The 20,062-nt window shown below is 56.2% G+C and overlaps 1 protein-coding gene across 1 annotated transcript; it reads right to left on the bottom strand.

Moving 5' to 3' along the window:
* Nucleotides 1-1,484: 1,484 nt before the first annotated feature.
* Nucleotides 1,485-15,862, bottom strand: DNAI2 (dynein axonemal intermediate chain 2). Its single transcript, XM_016216667.2, has 12 exons — nt 15,680-15,862; nt 13,737-13,898; nt 12,731-12,852; nt 11,241-11,383; nt 10,291-10,404; nt 8,729-8,868; nt 7,976-8,098; nt 6,096-6,319; nt 4,368-4,503; nt 3,931-4,077; nt 2,942-3,169; nt 1,485-1,580 (listed from the first exon to the last, which is right to left on the bottom strand). The coding sequence occupies exons 1-12, from the start codon at nt 15,860-15,862 to the stop codon at nt 1,485-1,487; spliced, it is 1,818 nt and encodes a 605-aa protein (XP_016072153.1).
* Nucleotides 15,863-20,062: the final 4,200 nt, after the last annotated feature.

Below are 20,062 nucleotides of genomic sequence, written 5' to 3'. Positions count from 1 at the left end.
CCTGGAGGCTCATCACAAGTCATCTTTATTCTCAGATTCTCTTCTCTGTTTGACTTCTGTGCTCTTGCCCATGACACCCCTGTCCCCTCGAGCCCCACATCTCTGAGTCATTTTCACTTCTTTCCCCTTACCCTCTACATTCAAATTCTGGAGGTTCTACCTCTGCGGGCATTTCTCCTCCTTGCCATCTCGTGGCCATACCCTCAGGCTCCATCACTGTTACCTGGGCAATGTCATGGCCACTTCTTGCTGTGCTCCCTGCCTGCGGCCTTCCTTACTTTCATTCTTTGTCGTGGGGCCTGTCCTGTGCACTGTGGGACTGTGAGCAGCATCCCTGGCTCCTACCCACTGGATGCCAGCAGCTTCCTGCAACCAGTCATGTCAGTCCAACATGTCCCCGGACACTGCCGAGTGTCCATGGTGGCAAAATCGGCCCCCCATTGAAACCGTTGCTCTCTGACATCTCCGGGGCTCCCTGTGTCCTCGTACAGTGAGGAGCCCATCACAGGAGACTGTACAGCGAGGGACACATGACATGTGGACACAAGAACCGCTGACCCTGGGTCTCTTCAAGAATCAGTAAGATTCTTGACGCAGGCCTTTTTAAAAGGGACCACCTGATAGCCACAGAATGAATGGTGGCCGGGATAAGGCTGGCTCTGAAGTGCCTCTTGCCTGTGATATTTCTGGCGATGGTCACCGAATGCTCTGCTGTGTCGCGGTTTCAGGGCAGCCCAGGGCCTGGCCCCCTGGTGACGGAGTGAGCTGCCCCCCCCCTCCCGGGACCCTGGTCTTTCTCTGTGGATAATCAGAGGGCAAACCTTCTGGGGGCTTGTAAAGAATAACATGAGAAGCTCTCAGTGCAGGATGCAAAACAAACACTAAGTGTCAGCACTGTTATTAATTTAATTTATAAGAATTAAGATCACAGAAAGGTTGCAGGGCACGAGAATAACTAAGCTCGAGTCTCGTGGATCTGTTCGCACCCTCCTGGAGGTAAACAGGCCCGGGGACCTTGCTGAGAAGGGACAGACTTCGGGAGGGTCAGGAAGGAAGGGAGCCCCCACCCCGGGCCTGCCTGAGGCCTCGCCTTGGCCTTGCCGAGCTCAGGGGAGGCTGCGCCAGCTTATGAAGGAAACTGATGGACGGGAAGGCTCTTGAGAAGCTGGAGGGGACGTGCAGGGCCCGCTGCAAGGCTGTGTCAGACCTGAGGTGGAGTTGGCCACGGTGGCTGGGCCAGGGATGAGCCCTGCCCTGCCCCTTCCCTCCCCGCAAGGGGCCGCTGGGGACCTGGCTCAGTGACGCAGTGTGGGCCGGCGATTTCTGGGGCGTGGGGGCTGGGTCAGGGCCCCTTAGCTTCCCTGCCCCCCCCCAGTGACGCTCTAAGAAAGGGCTCAGCCCCCCACTTGTAAAAGCAGGGCAGTGCCGGGAGGTGGGAGACAGAGGCGTCCTTGCGCGGGCGGGGCGCTGCGGCCGGGCTGACCTCAGGCGCGAGTCTCTCCCGGGCGCGCTTCGCCCTCCGCCTCCTCTTCGCCCTCGCCCTCGCCCTCTCCGTCTTCCTCCTCCCTGTGCTTTTGTTTCTGCCGGAGAAGGACAGCAGAGAATCGTTGGGGGGGGGGGGGGGGCCGGGCCTCCCCTGCTGCCCAGCCCAGGAGCCGACCCCTGAGGCCCAAAGCAGCCAGCTGGCCGAGGCCTGGGTGCCGGAGCCGCGGCCACGAGGGCCTGGAGGGTGCTCAGAGCCAGCGGGTGTGGGCAGTGGGGACAGCAGGGGGCGTCCGACAGGCTCAGGTACAAGTCCTGCTTTGCAGCTTGCTGCCTGGGGACCTCGGCTAGCTCCTCCTGGGCGCCCTGGGTCCACTCCCCTGTATTCCTTACAGGGCTGTGGCTGGGGGTGGAGATAACGGGTGTAAGGACCCGGCGGTGCGTTCTAAGCTCTGCCCCCAGAATTGCTGGCCAAGTGCAGAGACCAGGGGAGAGTCAGAGGTGGGGAGGGGCCGAGAGAGGGAGGGTCCAAGGTCTGTGCGCTGTAGTCCCTCCTGAGGCCCAGCTTCTTCGTCTAGCGTGCTCAAGCTGCCAGGGGAGCACCTTCTGGGACCTCCGGCACCAAGAATGGTGCCTGTGAGCCACGCTGCACTGCTGTGGGAGGTGGCCAACGTGGGCATCGCCTTCCAGAGGGCGGGGAGCCCAGGGGTGGTGCGTGGGGGAGCCTTGGGCTACGGGTCCAGTCTCGCCTCTGCAATAAATGGAGGGATCACCCCGCCCCACCTGTACCACACAGATAAGTGTGAAAATAAAGCTGCTCAGGCCTGGCTGGTGTGACCCGGTTGGTTGAGTGTTGTCCCATGCACCAAGAGGCCGCTGGTTTGATTCCCAGTCAGGGCACATGCCTGGAATTTCAGGCTCGATCCCCAGCAGGGGGCGTGTGGGAGGCAGCCGATCAATGACTCTCTCATCATTGATGTTTCTATCCCTCACTTCCTCTCTCTGAAATCAATAAACACATATTTTAAAAAAAGAAAAAAAAGAAAGTGCTTGAGAGCCAGGGCATGGGTACATGAGTGCAGCACAGGTCACACCCCTGACACCAGAAGGTCCTCCCCGCCCAGGATGCCACAGCCCCCTCCTCACGGGCCTCCAGGCCCGCTCTTATCTGAGCCCCCTCAGCCCCCATGCTCATTCAGCTGGTCAGGAGCATGTTCCAGGCGCCCGCGGCGGTGGCGACAGGAGGATCCCTACACGCAGGGAGCACAGCCCCTGCCCTCAGGAGGCCGAGTCCACTTGGGGACCTAGGATTCCCCTGGAGGAAGCAGTAACGCCTCCCATCTGCCCGATGGACGGATCCAGGCCCACCTTGCTCGAGGGCACCCAGGAGGTCAGCAAACAGGCGGAAGCCAGGGGCGTGCCCCCCACCCACCCACAGGGCCCCACCCGAGGCCCGTACGGTCGTGGGCTTCTTCCTCAGGGCTTCCGCCTCCTTCTTCCTCAGCTCAGAGAAGATGATGTCGAAGAATTCCTCCTCGGCCTTGGCCACCAGCTCCTCCAGGTTGACGGCGGGCTCCTCCTCCCGGGGCTCCTCCTCCTTGCCCTCGGCGCGGCCCTTCTCCTTCAGCCGCATCTCCCGGTGCCTCGCCTCCAGGATCTTCTCGCGCCGGGTCTCCCGCTCAAACACCTGGGACACCAGGGGCGGAGGGGACCGTGGGAAGAGGGTGCAGCCAGGGCTCCCAGCACAGGGGCCAGAGTGGGCTCTCCTGGCTCCACTCACAGCCGCCCCCGGAGAGAGGTGTACGCGTGGCCAGGGCGAGAACAGAGGGCTAAGCACTGGGATCGGAAGGTGGGAGCTGGGATCACAAGTTACTCAATTCTAAGGAGTCCAAGATGACAGTGTGAGGGACGCCCCCTGGATTTGTACAACACGGTGGCCCTGGGCCCATGAGAGGCCAGCTCAAAGGTGGGACAGTCCCAGGCACGGCCAGGAGGCTCTCCCAGGTCTCAGCACGAGGGGTTTCGGCATCGCGTGCCCCGTGGTGTGCCTCCAGGGCTGCCTGCCATTGCCCCGTCCCCAGGCAGTCCCCTGCCATCTGTCTCCTCTAGTGGTAGTCTCCTAGGCCTTCACTTGATAGGTTCTGCTGCAAAAAATATATATTGTCTGAAACTAGTCAAACCACTTTGATCAACAGCTGGAAAACTGAAGCTGGAGCGGTAGAGAGACTTGCCCAAGGCCACTTAGCTACTTGGTGGTGAAGCCAGGGAGGATTCAGATGCCCTCAGCGCATTTACAGCTCCTGTTTCAGGACAGCACACTGTCTCCCCAGGATGTCCACCCATTTCCTGGGAGGCGAGGGGAGTGGCCATTCGTGTTTCAGGACTAGCCTGCTCTGCAGGGGCCAGGTCAGGACACGGGCTATAGTGCCCCTCGGCCCTGGCACTTACAGAGGAAGCCGTGTTCTTCTCATTCCTTTGAAGGGTGCACAGCCCCTGCGACACCTCCAGCAGTGTGGTCGTCCCCAGCTGCGAGCCACAGGCGATGAAACAGCCGTTGTCCTGCACCCGGAGGCAGAAGAGGGCCTCATCGCACACCTGCTGGGAGGCCCCACAGACCCGCGTGGAGGAGAGAGAAGGAGAGTGGAGCCAAGTGAGCCTTCGTCTGACTACCTGGCTCCTGGGGGGGCTGAGCCAATCGGCCCCATTCAAACACCCTCGGTGACCCCCGACCACGGGATGAAGTTCACACTTGGAGACTGACTGTCGGGACCCTTTGGCCCCACCCCCAGCTTCATCTTCCACCTTGCACCCCCCCTTCATCCTCATACTCATCCCCACCCCCACGGCCAGAGGGCCTGGATGCCTGGGGAGGGGGCGTGCATGACCTTCAGGCTGAGGGCAGGGTCACACTGCTTGAACACAAAGTCCCAGATGTCCAGGGTCCCGTCCATCTTGGTGGTGAAGAAAACTGCCGGCCTTACGGGGCTCCAGGCGCCATCGGTGAGGTACGCCATGTGGTACCTGTGGGGAGCCGGGGCCACTGGTCAGGGACCACTGTGGTCCAGAGGGACAGAGAGGCTGCCGAGCCACAGCTCTGCTCACCCAGCCCCTCCTGGGCTGCAGGGTCTCATCGTTGGCCAGGAAGTTCTTCCTTGTGTCTGCCTTCTAGCCATGCCAACCTCGCCCACCCACAGCTCACAGGAGGCAGCCTAAAGGGCTCTGGGTTGGCCCCCCCATGGTCTGGCCCCTGGCATGTCTCCACAGCTAACTGCAGGGAACAGGCGTGTATTGCTGGATTTGGGTCCAGTGCCCAGGCCCAGGACTCACAGGAAGGAGATAGAGGAAGGATGTGCCCAGAAAAGCTGCTAATACTGAGACCAGGAGAGTGTTCTACTTGATACTCCGTTTGATCTAGATTCTCAAAGATTTCTGCAGCAAAGAATGAAATCAAACCTTTATCTTACACCAGGCACAAAAATCAACTTGAAATGGATGGATTGAAGACTTAAATTTATGACCGAAACTATAAAACTCCTAGAAGAAAACTCAGGGAAAAAGTTCCTTGACATTGGTCTCGGCAGGGAATTTTTGGATATGACACAAAAAGCATAGGAAACAAAAGCAAAAACAAATAAGTGGGACAACATCAAACTAAAAAGCCTCTGCACAGCAAAGGAGATAGTCAGCAAAATAAAAAGACAACCTGCGGAATGGGAGAAAGTATTTGCAAACCACTTATCTAATAAGGGGTTAATATCTAAAACATATAAGAAACCCATACGACTCAAAATGAACCCAGTTACCCAATTTAAAAATGGGCAAAGGACCTGAGCAGATGTCTCTCCAAAAAGAGACATACAGATGGCGGGCAGGTCCCCGGAAAGGTGCTCAGCATCACTAAGCAGCAAGGAAAGGCGAACCCAAACCGCAAGGAGACAGTGCCCTGCCTGCTATAATGGCTGTTGCTGGAAAAGCGAAAGCTACGTGCTGGTGCGGACGGGGGACCAGGGAACCTTTGATGGCTGAATGGAAACTGGCGTAGCCGCTTGGAAAGTAGCGTGGATGTTCCTCAAAAAGCCGTGTCCATGTGGCATTCTGCCCTACAGGTCCTGGATGTCTGCTTGCAGGAACAGCGAACGGTTGAATGAACAATATAAAACACACGTCTAGAAGAGCCCCCAGCTCCAGCTGCTCCCCGCAAGGCCGGGCTGCACTGCACCCCAGCTCCCGGCACCTTCGCGCAGCAGCTCAGCTGAAAGCAACCCAGCGCCCCCCAACATGTGAACGCGGAACGAAGGTGGTCCCCAGCTGGGGCACAAGCGGCTCTGCCTCCCTGCAGCTCGGCTCCCTCACGAACAGTGAGGTGACCGGAGAGCAACGCTGCCTTCTCCTAGGGTTGTCGTGAGGGTCACCAAAGCGAACCGGTCGCTGTCCTTGTCACCAACCCCGGCGGCCTGAAGCGTGCTCCTTTGCGGGATGGCTGAGGCGGGCCACTTCCCAGCGTCCGTCAGGCGTTTGTGGACACAAAGGCCCGGTGGCTCCCGGGCTGCGCTGGGCCCCTCTGACCCCTCCAGCCCCCTGCGGCCCGCTCCCACCCCAGGCTCCCCCCTCACTTGGTCCACATGATGGACGACTCTCGGCTCTCCTCCGACCAGATGCGGGCGGTCCAGTCGCCCACGGTCAGGAAGTTCTTCGGGTAGAACGGGTTTCTCTGGAGCGCGTAGACCGGGCCGTGGTGGCCGGGAAAGGTGCACACTATCTTCTCGGCCGACGCCTTGGCCTTGCGGTTGCAGGAGATGATGATGCCTTGCTCGGTGCCCACCATGAACTTGGTTGGCTGGGAGGGGGTGACACGGGGGTAAAAGGCTCCGTAAACATCAGCCTGGGGTTTAGCTGGCACGGCGAGCGGCCTCCGGGGCGGACCGTCGGGTTAAGCCTCTGCTCGGCTGCGTCCCACCTGCTCCTAGGGAGCTGCCCCCACTCTTCCCACCTTCAGCGGACCCCACCCTTCTTGAGGGCCCCTTCATGCGGCACCATTGTGTCCACGAGGCGTTTTGTCATCAAGATCCCGAATGTCGGTTTACAGACAAAGTAATGGATTGAATGATGTAAAACTTGAGCCTGGAAGAGCCCCCCGGCTCCAGCTACTCGCTGCAAAACTGGGCTGCACTGTGCACCCGAGTTCATTGTGCTAAGTGAAATAAGCCAGTCACAAAGGGCCAAATACCCTGAGTCCACTTAAGTGAGGTCCAGGGAGGAGTCAACTTTGTGGCGACAGGAAGGAGGGGTGGGGGAGGGGCCATAGGAGTGGAGAGTTTCAGTTCTGCAAGATGAAAAAGTTCTGGGGATCCGTTGCACAACAGTGTGAATGTAACACTACTGAAATGTACACTTAAAAATGGTTAAAATGGTAAATTTTATGCCAGGTGTTTTTTACTACAATTAAAAAAATAACGGGGCTACAAGCTGGGGGTCAAAGGAAAATGAAGAGACACAGCTCGAGAGGCCCAGGAAAAGTAACAAAGTAAACTACAGGCCCCTACAAGCGGTAGGGGGAATGAGAGACCAGACCTGGACGGCCACCGTGTCTCCGGCTCAGACCTGGTGGGGTTGGGGCGGCCCCTGGGCCTCGGAGCACAGCAGCTGCGGCCCTAGCTTCATGCTCCACGGCAAGCGACCAGGGATGACCACGTCACCTCCCAAGATCGTCACAGCTGATCACGCAAGCTCATCCCCTACCACAGTTACCCGTGTCTGGCTCCAAGTGTGCTCAGTGACAGGCACGGGGGAGGTGGGGACTAGTGGCGGCACCGTCACTGTGTCCAGCACTTGGCCTAGACATCCTCGGTTCCAGGACACCATGCTTTCCCGTTCCTCCCACCCTGACCTCCATGCCCAGCGTCGAGGGCCAGGTAAACTGTCTTTCACTTCGCCTCATCAGCATTCACCCACCAGCCTGGGTGAGGACTCCCAGGGCAGGGGGTCAGACCCGAGCACCCCCCACCTCTCCAGGGCCTGGAAAAGACGTCACAGGAATGGAAAGCAAACCAGTGACGGCTCCAAGGGGGAGCCAGGCCTGGGCTTCAGTTGAGGCAGAAACCAGGAACCAGCCCCAGCCAAGAGCCATCTGAGAAAGCTGGGGTTGTTTTTACTTTGGAGGGAGTCTTCATTTCCTGCTTCTAGAAGCTTCCCTCCTCTGACAAATTCACATTACTGTTCACCTTTGGTATTTCTTTACGGTTCCTTCTCAGTTACCGAGCTCCGTAATTAGGGAATGAGAATGGCCTCCTTCCTCAAGAAGCTCTTCTGCCCCCTGCTGGAAAGTTACTGTAAAGGCCACCCAGGTCCAGGATGATGCCCCTTGGAGCCGAGCAGGGCGCAAGGTAAGCAGCAGCCCCGGGAACGCAGCACCCGATACACCAGCCACGGCCTGCGCTTGGCCCCAGCTGCCCTGGCGATAGAAGCACGGGGAGGGAGAGGAAGGGACGCTCACCAAAGTAGACTCGAACTCCAGGGAGATGGCCCCCAAGGCATTTTCCAACTGCTCCTTTCTGGTGATGTCCATGATCACTACCTCGGTGGGCTCGCTCAGCTTTCGTATATCCCACCACATGACCTGATGGCAAGAGGGGCAACTGTGAGACCTGAGGTCTTGTGATTCTCCTGGCTTATGTCTCCCTCACCTCCTCCAACTGCACGGCGTCAGTCATGGCTGTGAAACAGGTGTGTGACAGAGGCTATCAGCAACCCACAGGGGCAAACATGCTTTGAGCATGACTGCTCTAGTGTCTAGTCCCAAACCTGTCTGGTCGTCAGAGTCATGGGCAAGCATCATAAAATCCAGACGCTGGGGCCTCACCCCAGACCTACTGAATCAGAGTCGCCAGGTGTGGGCCCCAACATCTGTATTCTTAAAGGCTCCTCACACTATGGCAAAACTTATAACGTAGCAATGTTATAAGTGCACATACGTTTGATCCAGAAATCCCACTGTCGATGTACCTGCACATGTGGCAATAGTGTGTAAACAAATACACTCTTTGCTACATTTTTTGATAACAACAAAATATTAAAATCCTCCTCAGTAAATTATGCCATCCCCGATGTAGTCCTTAATAGGCACCGGGCAGGGCTTCATGAACTATGAAATCATCTCCTAGGTAAGGTGAATGAAAAATATCAAGTGTGGATCCACGTGTGAAGTGTGCAAAGAGAGGGCGAAGAAGACATGTGTTTGCTTCTGTACCTGCCCGTCTGTGGAAGCCGAGAAGCACTCAGTGCCCGTCTTCGACTGCAGCCAGATAGTGCCATACACGGGGTCTCGGTGGCTGAACTCAATGGTGGACAGCTCAGCCACCAAACTGCCCTTCCGGGTGTCCCAACAGGCTGGTGGGGAGGAAAATGAGGGGAGGTGAACCGGGCACAGGCTTTGGTTCTTGGTGTAGGGGTAGAGGGATGCCACTCCTCTTGGTTTGGCAGGTATTGGTTTCCTAGAGTCAAGAATGGGTTCAAACCAGCCTGAGTTTCCTGCCAGCCCCTGAAGCCCCCACATGATCTTTGTGGAAAGACCCCTAGGTGCACGTGTCATTCATTCTGCTGAGCCCCTGCCACATGTCCAGCACCACCCTGGGCCTTGGAAAAGCCACTGGAAATAGCACAAGCACTGTCCCTGGGAGGCAGGAAGGGGACCTGCAAATACAGCCCATGATGTAATTTCTCTGGTGGGGGACACACGAGGGTGGTCAAGGAAAGCTTCCTGGAGGAGGTGAGAGGGAATAAGATTGAGGAGGAGCCTGGGAGGGAGGGAGCCAAGCTCCAGGGTGGGACCGCTGAGGTTGCCTTAGGGACGGCAGAGCCCAGGGCCTGGCTGGCATGAGTGGGCACGAGGAAAGCCACCGTGAGGGGTTATGAATAATGCGTAAGGCAGGCTCCTGAATAAAACATGGCAGAGCGGTCCTGCGCCATCTGTCAGAGCCCTGGCGCTCAGGTAATGTCGCCGGAAGGTGTATGGGAGCCACGTCTCTTCCCTGACCTGGCAGATGCCCCAGGACGGAGGCGGCAGGTCTGAGAGGGAGACCAGGGGCCTCAGTGCCAAGAGGCAGCCTGGCCCCCGTCTGAGGAGAGCCTACCCAGCCATCCGGCCCCTGCTCCCGCAGGAAGGGAGGGTCAGAGCCTGTGAAGGTAGGGGGGCGGGGGGCCCTTTCCATGCCTGAGTCTGGCTTGGGGTGCAGACAGGGTGGGGTGAGCAGCTGGCTGCGCCAGGACCAGAGCTGGAGGGCGGGCAGGGGTGGTCAGAGCCCATGTGGGCCGGTTTCTTCCAATCTCACTAGCAATCAAAAGACTCAGTTTTCTGGGGTGCAATCAGCAAAAATAGTGGCGTAAGGACCTCTGAAAATCTTTTCCTCCATAAAAGCAATGAGAAAACTAGCAAATCCATCACAGCTTTTTCAGAACTCTGGAAATTAGGCGAATGAAGGCTGGCAGCAATCCAGAAAGGGTTGATTCAAAAACAGCTCCCTCTTGTAAGAACAGTGAGCTTTGCTGCATTTTAATTTCCCCTACTTAAGACCCTACACTCTCCACCCCATGGCAGCCCTGGGAAATAGCACCCTGTCCTCCTGGTGGAAACTGGTGGCCTGGCAGCCACAGGAGGCAGCGGAGTGGGGCTGGAGCTCCATCAAGTCTCCTGTCCGGAGAACTGTCATTCTTTGAGCTGCCTGGTGCTCCCCGGAAGACCCCACTTGCAGGGTTGCCTGTATTTGACTTGACTCTGAGCTTGACCGGTTACAAAGGCAGGGTCTCTCTTACCGATCTGCCCATTGTAGCAGCCTCCCAGGAGCACATGGGAATCTTTGGGGTTGTACTCCAAGGTGACAAGAGGCGATGACGGCTTCAGGACAGTCTCGGGCCTGTTGGGGTTTTCTAAAAAGCAGAAAAATCTCTATACATCCCACCAGGCCTCCTCGAAAGCAAAGGACAGGGCCAAACAGTTCAACCCCTTCTACGGGATGGGGAGCTGGAAGCCTTTCTCTAGGCGGCAACCTCTGGCGCTGGGTGCTCTTCTAATGGTTTTGTTTGGGGGAATCAGAAGTGTGTGTGTGTGTGTGTAATTAAATTTGAGTCCATTTCCCAGGTTTGACCCTAAGGTTTTTACATGAAGTCAGCGCCCCCTGACTTCTGCAGTTTTCGTGCCTGTATTCTGGGGGTATCGATGGGCCACCCCCACAACACCTTGAGCTGCTCGAGAGAGCAGAGTGCTGGGTTCTGCGCTGGGCACCTACCCTACTAACAGTGGCTTCCATTTTCACAACGACAACGAGGGACGTCCGAGAGCCTGACGCCCGCCTGCCAGGCTTTGCCCCTGGAGTGAGCACAGTGGTCTGTGCTCCTGGGGGGACACACTGGCCCTACTGGCCGTGAATTAAGGACAAGCACCTGGAAAGGTGGGGCAGAGGTGAGCCCCCCCCCTTGGGTCCCTCCTCTGCCTGCTGGGATTCTTTCTATCTGACATGCTCTCCAGGGGTGCAGAATTGGGACTTAGTGGGGTCTGGTCTTGAGTGCCCTGATCACAGCTCTGAACCTCTCATTCCATCCATGCTTGATAAAGGGCAGAGCAATAAAGCTCCCTTTCCACCGGCAAGACAGGGCGGCATGAGAGGCTTCCCCTGGTGCCCGGCCACTCCCTGTGGGGCCCCCGCCTGCTGCCCCTATAGGCCTCCCCCCAGCCTCCCCTGGCTACTGGGCTTTCTGATTCTTACCCAGGTCCCAGATGTACGATTCATGGCTCATGCCCTCAGGTGCCCGTTGAAAATTCAAGCAAGAATAAGCCACTGCCAACTTTCTGTTGCCGTCGGGGTGCCAGGACAGGTGTGTGGCTGACCGCTTGATATCCTGGGGATCCCTTTAGGGGGCAGCGAAGGGCAGAAAGCTGGAGTGCACGGCTCCCCAAATTTCTTATTTACAGAATCTTTTCTTGAAAATGTTCAAACATATTTAAGCGTAAGCATTTACTCAGAGAAATTTATTTTTAAAACAAAATTGATAGGACTCCCTTAATTGAAAAACCAATCCCACCAGCCATAAATAAAAGCTAATAACAAAAATGAACACAGTGGAAACAAAATCTTAAATTCCAGTCTGCTGTTTCCACTTGCTGAACGTTCTGTGCCTGAGGCTCAATTTTCCATTAATATCAAAATAAACAGGAGCGTGGGGAATTCAGCAATCCTGCTCTTTGCCCAAATGAGTCGAAGACTTATGTCTGCACAAAAACCTGCACATGGATGTTTACAGCAGCTTTATTCTTAATTCTTAAAACTTGAAGCCAACCAAAATGCCCTTTAGTAGGTGAATGGATAAACTGTGATCCATTCACACATTGGAATATTATTCAGCGTTAAAAAGAAAAGACACAGGGGAAAAGTACTGAGCATTACTAAGTGAGAGATGTCAACTGGATAAGGCCAGATACTATATGACTCCAACTATGACATTCTGGGAAAGGCAAAACCATGGAGACAGTAAAAAAATCAGTCACTGCCAAAGGTTTGGGGAGAAAGGAATGAACAGGTGAGACACAGGTGATTTTTAGGGCAGTGAGAATATTCTGTATGACAATTTTGGAAAAACCCATGAAATGTACAACACAGAGTGAGCCTGAACTATGGACTTGGGGTGTGCTATGGGCTGAAGGTTTGTGCCTCCCCCTCCTTGCCCCAAATTCATATGTAGAAACCTAATCTCCAAAGTGATGGTATTAAGGAGGGGCCTTGGGGATGTGATTAGGTCATGAGGGTGGGGCCCTCATGATGGGATTAGTGCCCTTATAAATGGGGCCCGGCTGCAGTGAATCTCTACACGCGGTGATTTCACACGCACGCGTATCTGTGAGATAAATTCCTCTTTTCCAATTGCTGTCCTCACCAGTTCCTCCCAGGTACACCCTCCTGAGGGTGAGGGACAAGGGTCCTACTGCCCAGAGTGCGGCTGGATCACGGGTGCTCTGCACTTCGTACTTACTTCCCGCGCACAGCTTTGCATTTTCGCTCCACCCCTTGCCAGGCTCTGCGCCCCCTTTCCACCCGCCAGGCCCGCCCCCAGGGCAGGAGACCACTTGGCTGTGGGGCGCTTTATTGCTCTGCTTTTCATCAAGCGTGGAGCACAGAGGGCTGGCAAGGAGTCATATTTGGAAATGCCCGCCCACAGAGGTGACGGCAGTTGGCCAGCACCTGCCTAACCACAGAAATACCTGAAAACATTGATGGTTTTAGCTGAAGGGGCCTCTTCCATCACTTCCACGGCGTCTTCATCATCAAAATACTCCTGGTAGATGTCGATGGCGTTGTTCTGCTTGATGCAGTGTTCCATGATCTGGGGGGCACACGCCGGGGTGGGGTTCTTAGCAGCAAAGGGAGGGCCCTGCAGGCTGGGGCTGCGATGAAGTCTGGGAGAGCCAATGTCTAGTGGTCCTTTCCCACCGTCCAGCCCACGCAGTCTCAGTGGGGAAGCATCACCCCCAAAAGGGTGGAAATTTGTTCTTAGTGGTAAAATATGACTACTTTTTAGCACACCTATGGCATTGACATTTCATGGGGGGAGGCAATTAGGAAAAGAGTGTCTAGAAAGGCTCCCTTGGTGAAGAAACTGCTCCAGCCAAACAGAAGTAGTCATGTCTCATATGCAGCGCCCATCTCTGGTTCCTTCACCCAGAAAGCCCTCCCTGTTATTCCAAATGTCCATCATGGAGAGGACTGTGCTCAAGTGCCACCTCTTCCAGGAAGCCTTCCCTGATCCCTTCAGCAGGAAATGGACTCTCTCTCTCACTATGGGGCAAAATGGCAAGTCAGCCCTTCTCTTGCAGCATTCCTTCCTACGCTCTGCGGTGACATCTCTGTATTCGTCTTTGCCCTCTGGTGGGCTGCAAGCTCTCTGGAGCCGGGTGTGTGTGAGCTCCATTTTCACAATCTCCACTGCGCCTGGCACAGGTGGGAAGCTCGGCCCCAACGTGCTGAATGAAAAGAATGTTCCCTACTGGTAGGTAGCTGGTGGGTGGATTTCTTTGGGGTTCTCTTTGCCCAAAGGGGCCACTTTTCAGACTCCCCCTAAAACACCTCCCCACCGTCCCCTCTGGTCTGCTGTGGTGGACCTGTCTGCCTGCTGCCAGAGAGAAGGCTCCTTACAGCAGCTGGCGGTCTCCCCCGAGCGGCCACGGGAGCCGGGCATGGGTCCGGGCGCTGGGCCGAGGGGCGCCTTACCAAGCCCAGCTGCATGATGGTGTTGATGTAGTTTTCGTCTTTCTCCACCTTCTTCCGGAAGCGGATCGTCTGCTCCAGCTCCAGGGGGTTCACGTCCTTGGGCCAGCCCCCCTCAACGTGGTTGACACCCCGGGTCTCCATCTCGAACCGCTCCGTGTTGGCCTGAACAGAGAGCCCCCTGAGAGCGCCCGGCCCTGGTGTGAGTGTCCCGCCACTTCTGCAAACCAGGATCCGGAGCCCCGGCGCTCGGGATGGACCAACGGGGTGTCCTCTGGCCAAAGCCACGCTGCTTTCGGGTACCAGGAAGGCGGTCGCTGTCCTCAGGGGGCCACAGGCAACCAGGAAAGGGCTAGTGTGTGGAGGTGGCAGCTTCCAGCGGCCATGGAAGACCCCCTTCTGACCTTGTCTGAACCCCGCCATCTGTTCTGTGAGATGCCAAAGGAGAAGGAAGCGAGCAGGCCCTCGGGCCCCTCCGCCGGCGCCATCCAGGGAATGGAAACAGAAGCAGCGAAGGGGGCGGGTCTGCCTTCCCCATTCTCCGTGGCACGCCGGGGGGGACAGGGGGAGTTTTACCCCTTAAACGTACCAGTTTGCCGCCTTTCTACTTTTCCCCATTTAAAAAATTGTGGTAAAAATGCATATCACATCAATTCTACCACTTTAAATATTTATTTTTAAAGATTTTAAAATTGATTTTTAGAGAGAAAGGAAAGAAGGGAGAGAGAGGGAGAAACATCCACAAGAGAGCAGAAGGTCGATTGGCTGCCTCCTGCACGCTCCCTACCGGGGGTCGAGCCGGAAACCCAGGCATGTGCCCTGACCGGGAATTGAACCAGCGACCCCTTGGTGCTCAGGACGGCGCCCAACCAACTGAGCCACACCAGCCAGGGCCACTTTAAATATTTAAGGTGTACAAGCCAGTGGTGTTAAGGGATTCGCAGTGTGGGGCCATCATCGCTGCTACGTAGTTCTCGGACTTTTCCATCTCCCCAGTGGGGATCCCATACTCACTAACAGTCATTCCTCTCTCCTTTGCATTTTTAAAAAATAATGTTTTAATATCTTTTTTTCTGTGTGTGTTTTTTTTTTTTTTAAATTGGTTTCAGAGAGAGGAAGGGAGAGGGAGAGAGAAATAGGAACATCAATGATGAGAGTGTCATCGACCTCCTCTGCGTCTTTAAGCTCTCCCCAGAGTTAGAGGCCTTTACAGGGCACAGCTGCTGACAGAAGACCCTAATATGGTGTGGCCTTCGTGGCAGCCATCTCTACCACGTGGACAAAATTGCCCTGGTCCCGTGACAGCAATCAGCCCCGGGAAAATGGGAAGCGCTGTTCGCTTGAACTGTGAATTGCCAGAATCACCCACCACGTGTTTTGATCAAATCAAATGTGGTTTTCACTCAGTTGACTTGGGATACGGTAAGTGAGTTATTGCCGTCAATCTAATTTTCTCTCAGCAGTTCCCGACACAATCAGGAGCTGGCCGCCTGGTTCACGTAGGCGGGGAGCTTGTCCGGAGTTTGAACAGCGACATGACCCAGTTCTCTTATCTGAGGCCCCTGTGACCAGGACTTTCTAGGGTAGCCCTGACTTTTCACAGCTGGGTAGCTGCCTGTGGATATAAAACTCTGCCTCCTCAGAATACCTCTTCCACCTGCACCAAAGGCCTAAAACTATTCTAGAAAGAGTCTTGGAGGAGAGGCCAGAGCCACCCGGAGAGAGACCGTCTTGATTGACATTGACCTGGCTGGACACTGCTCGGGGCTCGGTCTTCTCCCAGCCAGGGCGGGGGCACAGCGGTGGGGCTTGGTGTGACCCTGCCCCCCACTTCCAGCACCTGCGCTGGGCCACTCTAACTGGCTCCCAAGTGGGTGAAGTCACCCAGATTTCACCCAGGTGGGTGAAGTCACACCTTCCCTGGCCAGGCCTGGGTTGGGACCCACCTCGTGCTCCGACATGCTGGTGGAGCACTGGATGCCGGTGTCCACGGGGTTCCGCTCCACGAACAGCTCGGCCAGCTCGGGGTTGGGCGGGATGTCGATGTTCAGCTCTGCCTGGCGGTCGGTGAAGTCGCATTGCTTCCCGAACTCGCTCCGCTTCTTGACGTACACGTACACGATCTCCATGGTGCGGGCCGCTGCGGGGCAGAGGGAAGCGGTGCGGTGAGGGGCCCACCTGGCTGCTTCCCGGCCCCATGGGCCTCACCAGACACTGCTCCAGGCTCCCAATCTGGTTAAGGGCAGGGGTACTAGGAGATTTGTCCAGAGTCTGCATTTTATTTTTTTCTAAATTTTTAAAAAAATATATTTTTATTGATTTCAGAGAGAAACGTCAATGATGAGAGAGAGTCAGTGATGGGCTGCCTCCTGCACGCCCCCTGATTGAGCCTGGAACCGGGCATGTGCCCTTGTGCCCTGACCGGGAAGGAAACTGTGACCTCCTGGATCATAGGTCGATGCTCAACCACTGAGCCATGCAGGCCGGGCTGAGTCTGCATTTTAAAACATCATTTATTAATGACAATGTGCTAAGCATTATCTTGCTCAGTCCTTGCCATGGCCCTTTGCAGTGGACCACACAATCTCCACCTTACTTTGTAGGAAATCCCACACTCAGAGGTGCCCTGAGTGCCTTGTCCCTGTCACACAGCTAGGAAGTGGTACAGCTGGTCTGCCTGGCTCCAGAGCTCCTCCTTATGTACTGGCGCAGTTTTTCCTGAGCTAATGCCTATGGCAAGGCAGGAGGAAGTACTAATGGTGATTACGTTGGGCTCAGTTCTTTGCCCCACACCGGACCTGACAGCACACAGATTTGAGAGCTGCAGGCCTCCCTAGAAAGTCTCCCACTCAACCATCCGGCTGTCCAAAGTCTCCTTCGTTCCAGCATTCTAGGTTATCGGACTCTACCCTCCACCACTCTCTGGGGCCCCCGTGGAAACTCCTCCCTCCACATGGCTCCACCCGGGAAAGGGCTGGGAGTCCGCCTGAGGAGGAGAGAAGGCTGGGCATAGTTAGGCCTTTGAGAAACCCTCTGATTTGTGCCACAGCCGCCAAAACAGTTATCACAATTCTCATTCTACAGATGAAGAAACTGATGCCTGGAGAGATTAAGGACCTTGTCAAAGGTCACAGTAGGTAAGCCCAGACAGACAGAGCCAGGACCCGGATACCTCTGGCTCTAACGCAGTGACCAACCCTGAGGAGTAGGTGAGATGGTGCATTACGGGCCCTGGCGCCCCGTAGGTGCTCAGTCCCTGCAGGTTCCCTTCCCTGTATTTTCATCAGCAAGCTCTCCTCCTCACCTGCCCACCCTCCTGCCACCGCAGCCCAGGCTGTGTTTCCCACCCATTCAGCTGTAAACCCTTCAGAGGTCTCCCGCCCCCCCCAGGAGACCGCTGGCATCAGGGCCGACTGACCGGGAGGAGGTAGGGGTGCAGGAGGCAAGGTGTTTCGAACCTGCAGGGTCCTGCGACTCGTGGGTCTTGAGGGCAGCGAGGACAGACGGGGCGGGCGCCCTAGGCGCGCTAGTCCTGGCACCCCCCACCCCGCAGAGCGATTCCCGAAGGACGCCCCCACCCGGGGTTCCTTGCACTGTCGGTGATTATTATTCTCGGGGCTCCCGCTTTCCCTCGCCACTCTCCCCTTCAGCCGTGGACGGCCCCCCGCGCCCGCCCTTACCCTGGGTGGGCTCCTCCGGCCGCGGCGCCGGCTGCAGCGCCCGCGAAACGGCTCCCAGCCGCGGCGTTGCCCCGTTGCCTGGCAACCCCGGCCGGGGGGGGGCGCGCGGAGCACGTGACGTCGGGTCCCGAGGAGCCTGCAGCGCAGAGGTGCCCGGCTCCCTCTTCTGGAGGGCTCGGGAGTTAGGGGGGCAGTTAACCAACAGGTTAGCCCAATGCTGGAGACGCTGACCGTGTGCAGGCGCTCATCCAAGTCTGCGGATAGGCGCCGGGCAGGAGCCGCAGACAAGGCCAGTTTGGAGTCAGTGCCCCCGATGCCCCGAGCCCCGGGCCCTGCTGTTGATTTCCTTGTGGTCTGGCAGGTCGTTTGACCGCCCCCCGCCTTCAGGGCCCTCGTCCACTAAGTGGGAATGAAAACCCCAGCCTCCGCTCTGCTGCCCATCTCCCCCGCCCCGTCGGGTAAGAATCCTGTCTGACCAAAGGGCCACCAAGGAAAGCAGGGGCTGGAGAGCCCAGGGCCTCAGCAGGTACCGAGGGTTCACGGAATGAATGAATCGATACAATGGAACTTCTCTCGGGGTGAAGGCCTGAAGCGAGACCCTATCAACTTGGGGCTAGAAGACGGGGGTTTGAATCCTAACTTGGCCATTTCCTAATCACATGACCTTGGGCAAGTTACTGCTCGACCTTCCTCTTCTGCAAAGTGGGGGGATGGTAATTACTTAGGATAACTGGGAGGGTCAGCTGAGATAAAATGGCAGCGTGCCCAGCCCCGTGCTGATGCCAGCCCTGCTTGTCCCACCGCAGGGGATGGGGTTAACCCAAACTCAGGGCAGGCGCTAGAGACTGGGTGGGAGCAGACGAGGGATGCGTTGCCCAAGAAGTGGGGCTGGAACTGGGCCTTGAAAAATGGTTGTGAGTTGCAGGGGAAAGGAGAGCATGGTGTGAGACAGGGAGGGGTGGCTGTGGTGGAAGAAAGGAATTTGGGGGGACAGAGGGTGCATCAGTCTGGCTGCAGCTGACAGCCTCTGCAGGGAGAAAATGAGAGAGGCATTTGCAAAAGTCAGCTGTGGCCAGTTTGTGGGGGGTCCTGGGAGGGAGGCTAAGACACCTGGACGGCTTCCCAGAGTTTTCTGGAACTGTGAAAGTACAGGAAGAAAACAACTGTCCCATCCCCACCCCCTAGCTCCCCAACTTCTCACTACCCATCTGCCTTGAACTGGGCCAGGCAACAAAATTCCCAAGATGGCACTTTGCCCAACCACACTAACCAAAGACAGGCCCCTAAGTGACTGCCACCACCACCCCTTTGGCGCCTGCTTTCACCAGCTTCTTTGAGCCCCTAGGGATGGGTGCAAAGGGGGGTGGGGGGGTGGGAGGAGGAACTTCTGAAAACCCCGCTGAACCAGCTCTGTGTGGTCAGGGGCAAATCCGACGGAGACAAAGCGTCCGGAAGTAGAAACAGATCATCTCCACAGTGGACAATGGGGACCACAATCAGACACCCTCCTCCCCCCACCCAGGGCTCTGGGAGGCTGAGGCCTTCTGCACCCACATATTCTCTGTGTGGGAAAGTGTGGAGAGGGTAGAAAAGGGGGGAAAGGGAAGAGATGAAAGGAAATCTGTAGCCACCTTTCTCCTATTATTGCAATGACTTATTACAGGCTCCCCGCCCCCACCCTCACTCAGGCCTGCATGCTGCCTGCCGCTGAAGGCCGCTCTGTTCACTAGCAAAACAGCCGTCACCCCTTGGCAGGCCCATCTCAGCTGCCCTGGGAAGCCAGCGTGAGGTCATAGAATTAGGAGTATACACAGGGATCAAGTTCAGAAAAACTGCGCTGTCTCCCAGATCTCCGCCCAATCACAGCAGAACTGGCAACTGAAATTGTTTGCTAGGAGCAGCTCCTGGCCCTGGACACCCCCCAGACCTGTCCGCAGTGCTGTCAACTTCTCTTTCCTCCTTTCAAGTTTTTTGTGTATGGTATATACACATAACACAAAATTTACCACCTTAAACTCTTTTTAAGTGCACCATTCAGTACACCATCACCACTATCCATCTCCAGAACCCTTTTCATCTTGCAAAACCGAAACTGTATATCCAACACTAGTCCCCCCTCCGCCACTCCCCTTCCCTCAGTTCCTGGCAACCACAATCTGGCTTTCTGGCTCTGATTTTGACTACTCTAGGTACCTTGTAGAAGTGGAATCATACAGTACTTGTCTTTAAGGTCCATCCATAATGTAGCTGGGGGAGGCAGCTTGCTGTGTGACCGCCACCCCCACCCCACAGTGTTGCACAGAGGCGCCCAGCTTGGGCTCTGGGTTGACATTCTGGGCTCTGGCACTCGCTCCGAGCTACCCTCTCTGTGCCTCTGCTGGCTTATTTGCAAAATGAGTGACCCCATAAGTTATTGTGATGTTTGTTTAGCAAATCACTTAAATACTTGGGATGGTCCCTGGTACACTGCACGTGTCCAATGTATGCTACTTATATTAGCAATATTAAGAGCAATGACCTTTACGGGGAACTTGGGAGAAAGACTAGGGCAGAACCAAGGCTGAGTGTAAGAGTAGCTAGGAGACAGGCCCCGTGACGTTCATTCATAGCCACATCTTTCAATCCTCACACTGCAATTGCTACTGAAAT

The sequence above is a fragment of the Miniopterus natalensis genome, chromosome 17 (genome assembly GCF_054644295.1).
Source record: "Miniopterus natalensis isolate mMinNat1 chromosome 17, mMinNat1.hap1, whole genome shotgun sequence".
NCBI classification, from domain to species: Eukaryota; Metazoa; Chordata; class Mammalia; order Chiroptera; family Miniopteridae; genus Miniopterus; species Miniopterus natalensis.
The sequence above is the reverse complement of the archived record's forward strand: the minus strand, read 5'-3'. Positions and strand labels throughout refer to the sequence as shown.

What these genes read in the sequence shown, in the direction of transcription:
- DNAI2 (XM_016216667.2), bottom strand. Translation starts at nt 15,862, where the DNA reads ATGGAGATCGTGTACGTGTACGTCAAGAAGCGGAGCGAGTTCGGGAAG. An exon ending in CCAGCATGTCGGAGCACGAG is followed by an intron (nt 13,899 to 15,679) that starts GTGGGTCCCAAC and finishes CTCTCTGTTCAG; the next exon opens with GCCAACACGGAGCGGTTCGA. An exon ending in AAAACCATCAATGTTTTCAG is followed by an intron (nt 11,384 to 12,730) that starts GTATTTCTGTGG and finishes TGCCCCCTAAAG; the next exon opens with GGATCCCCAGGATATCAAGC.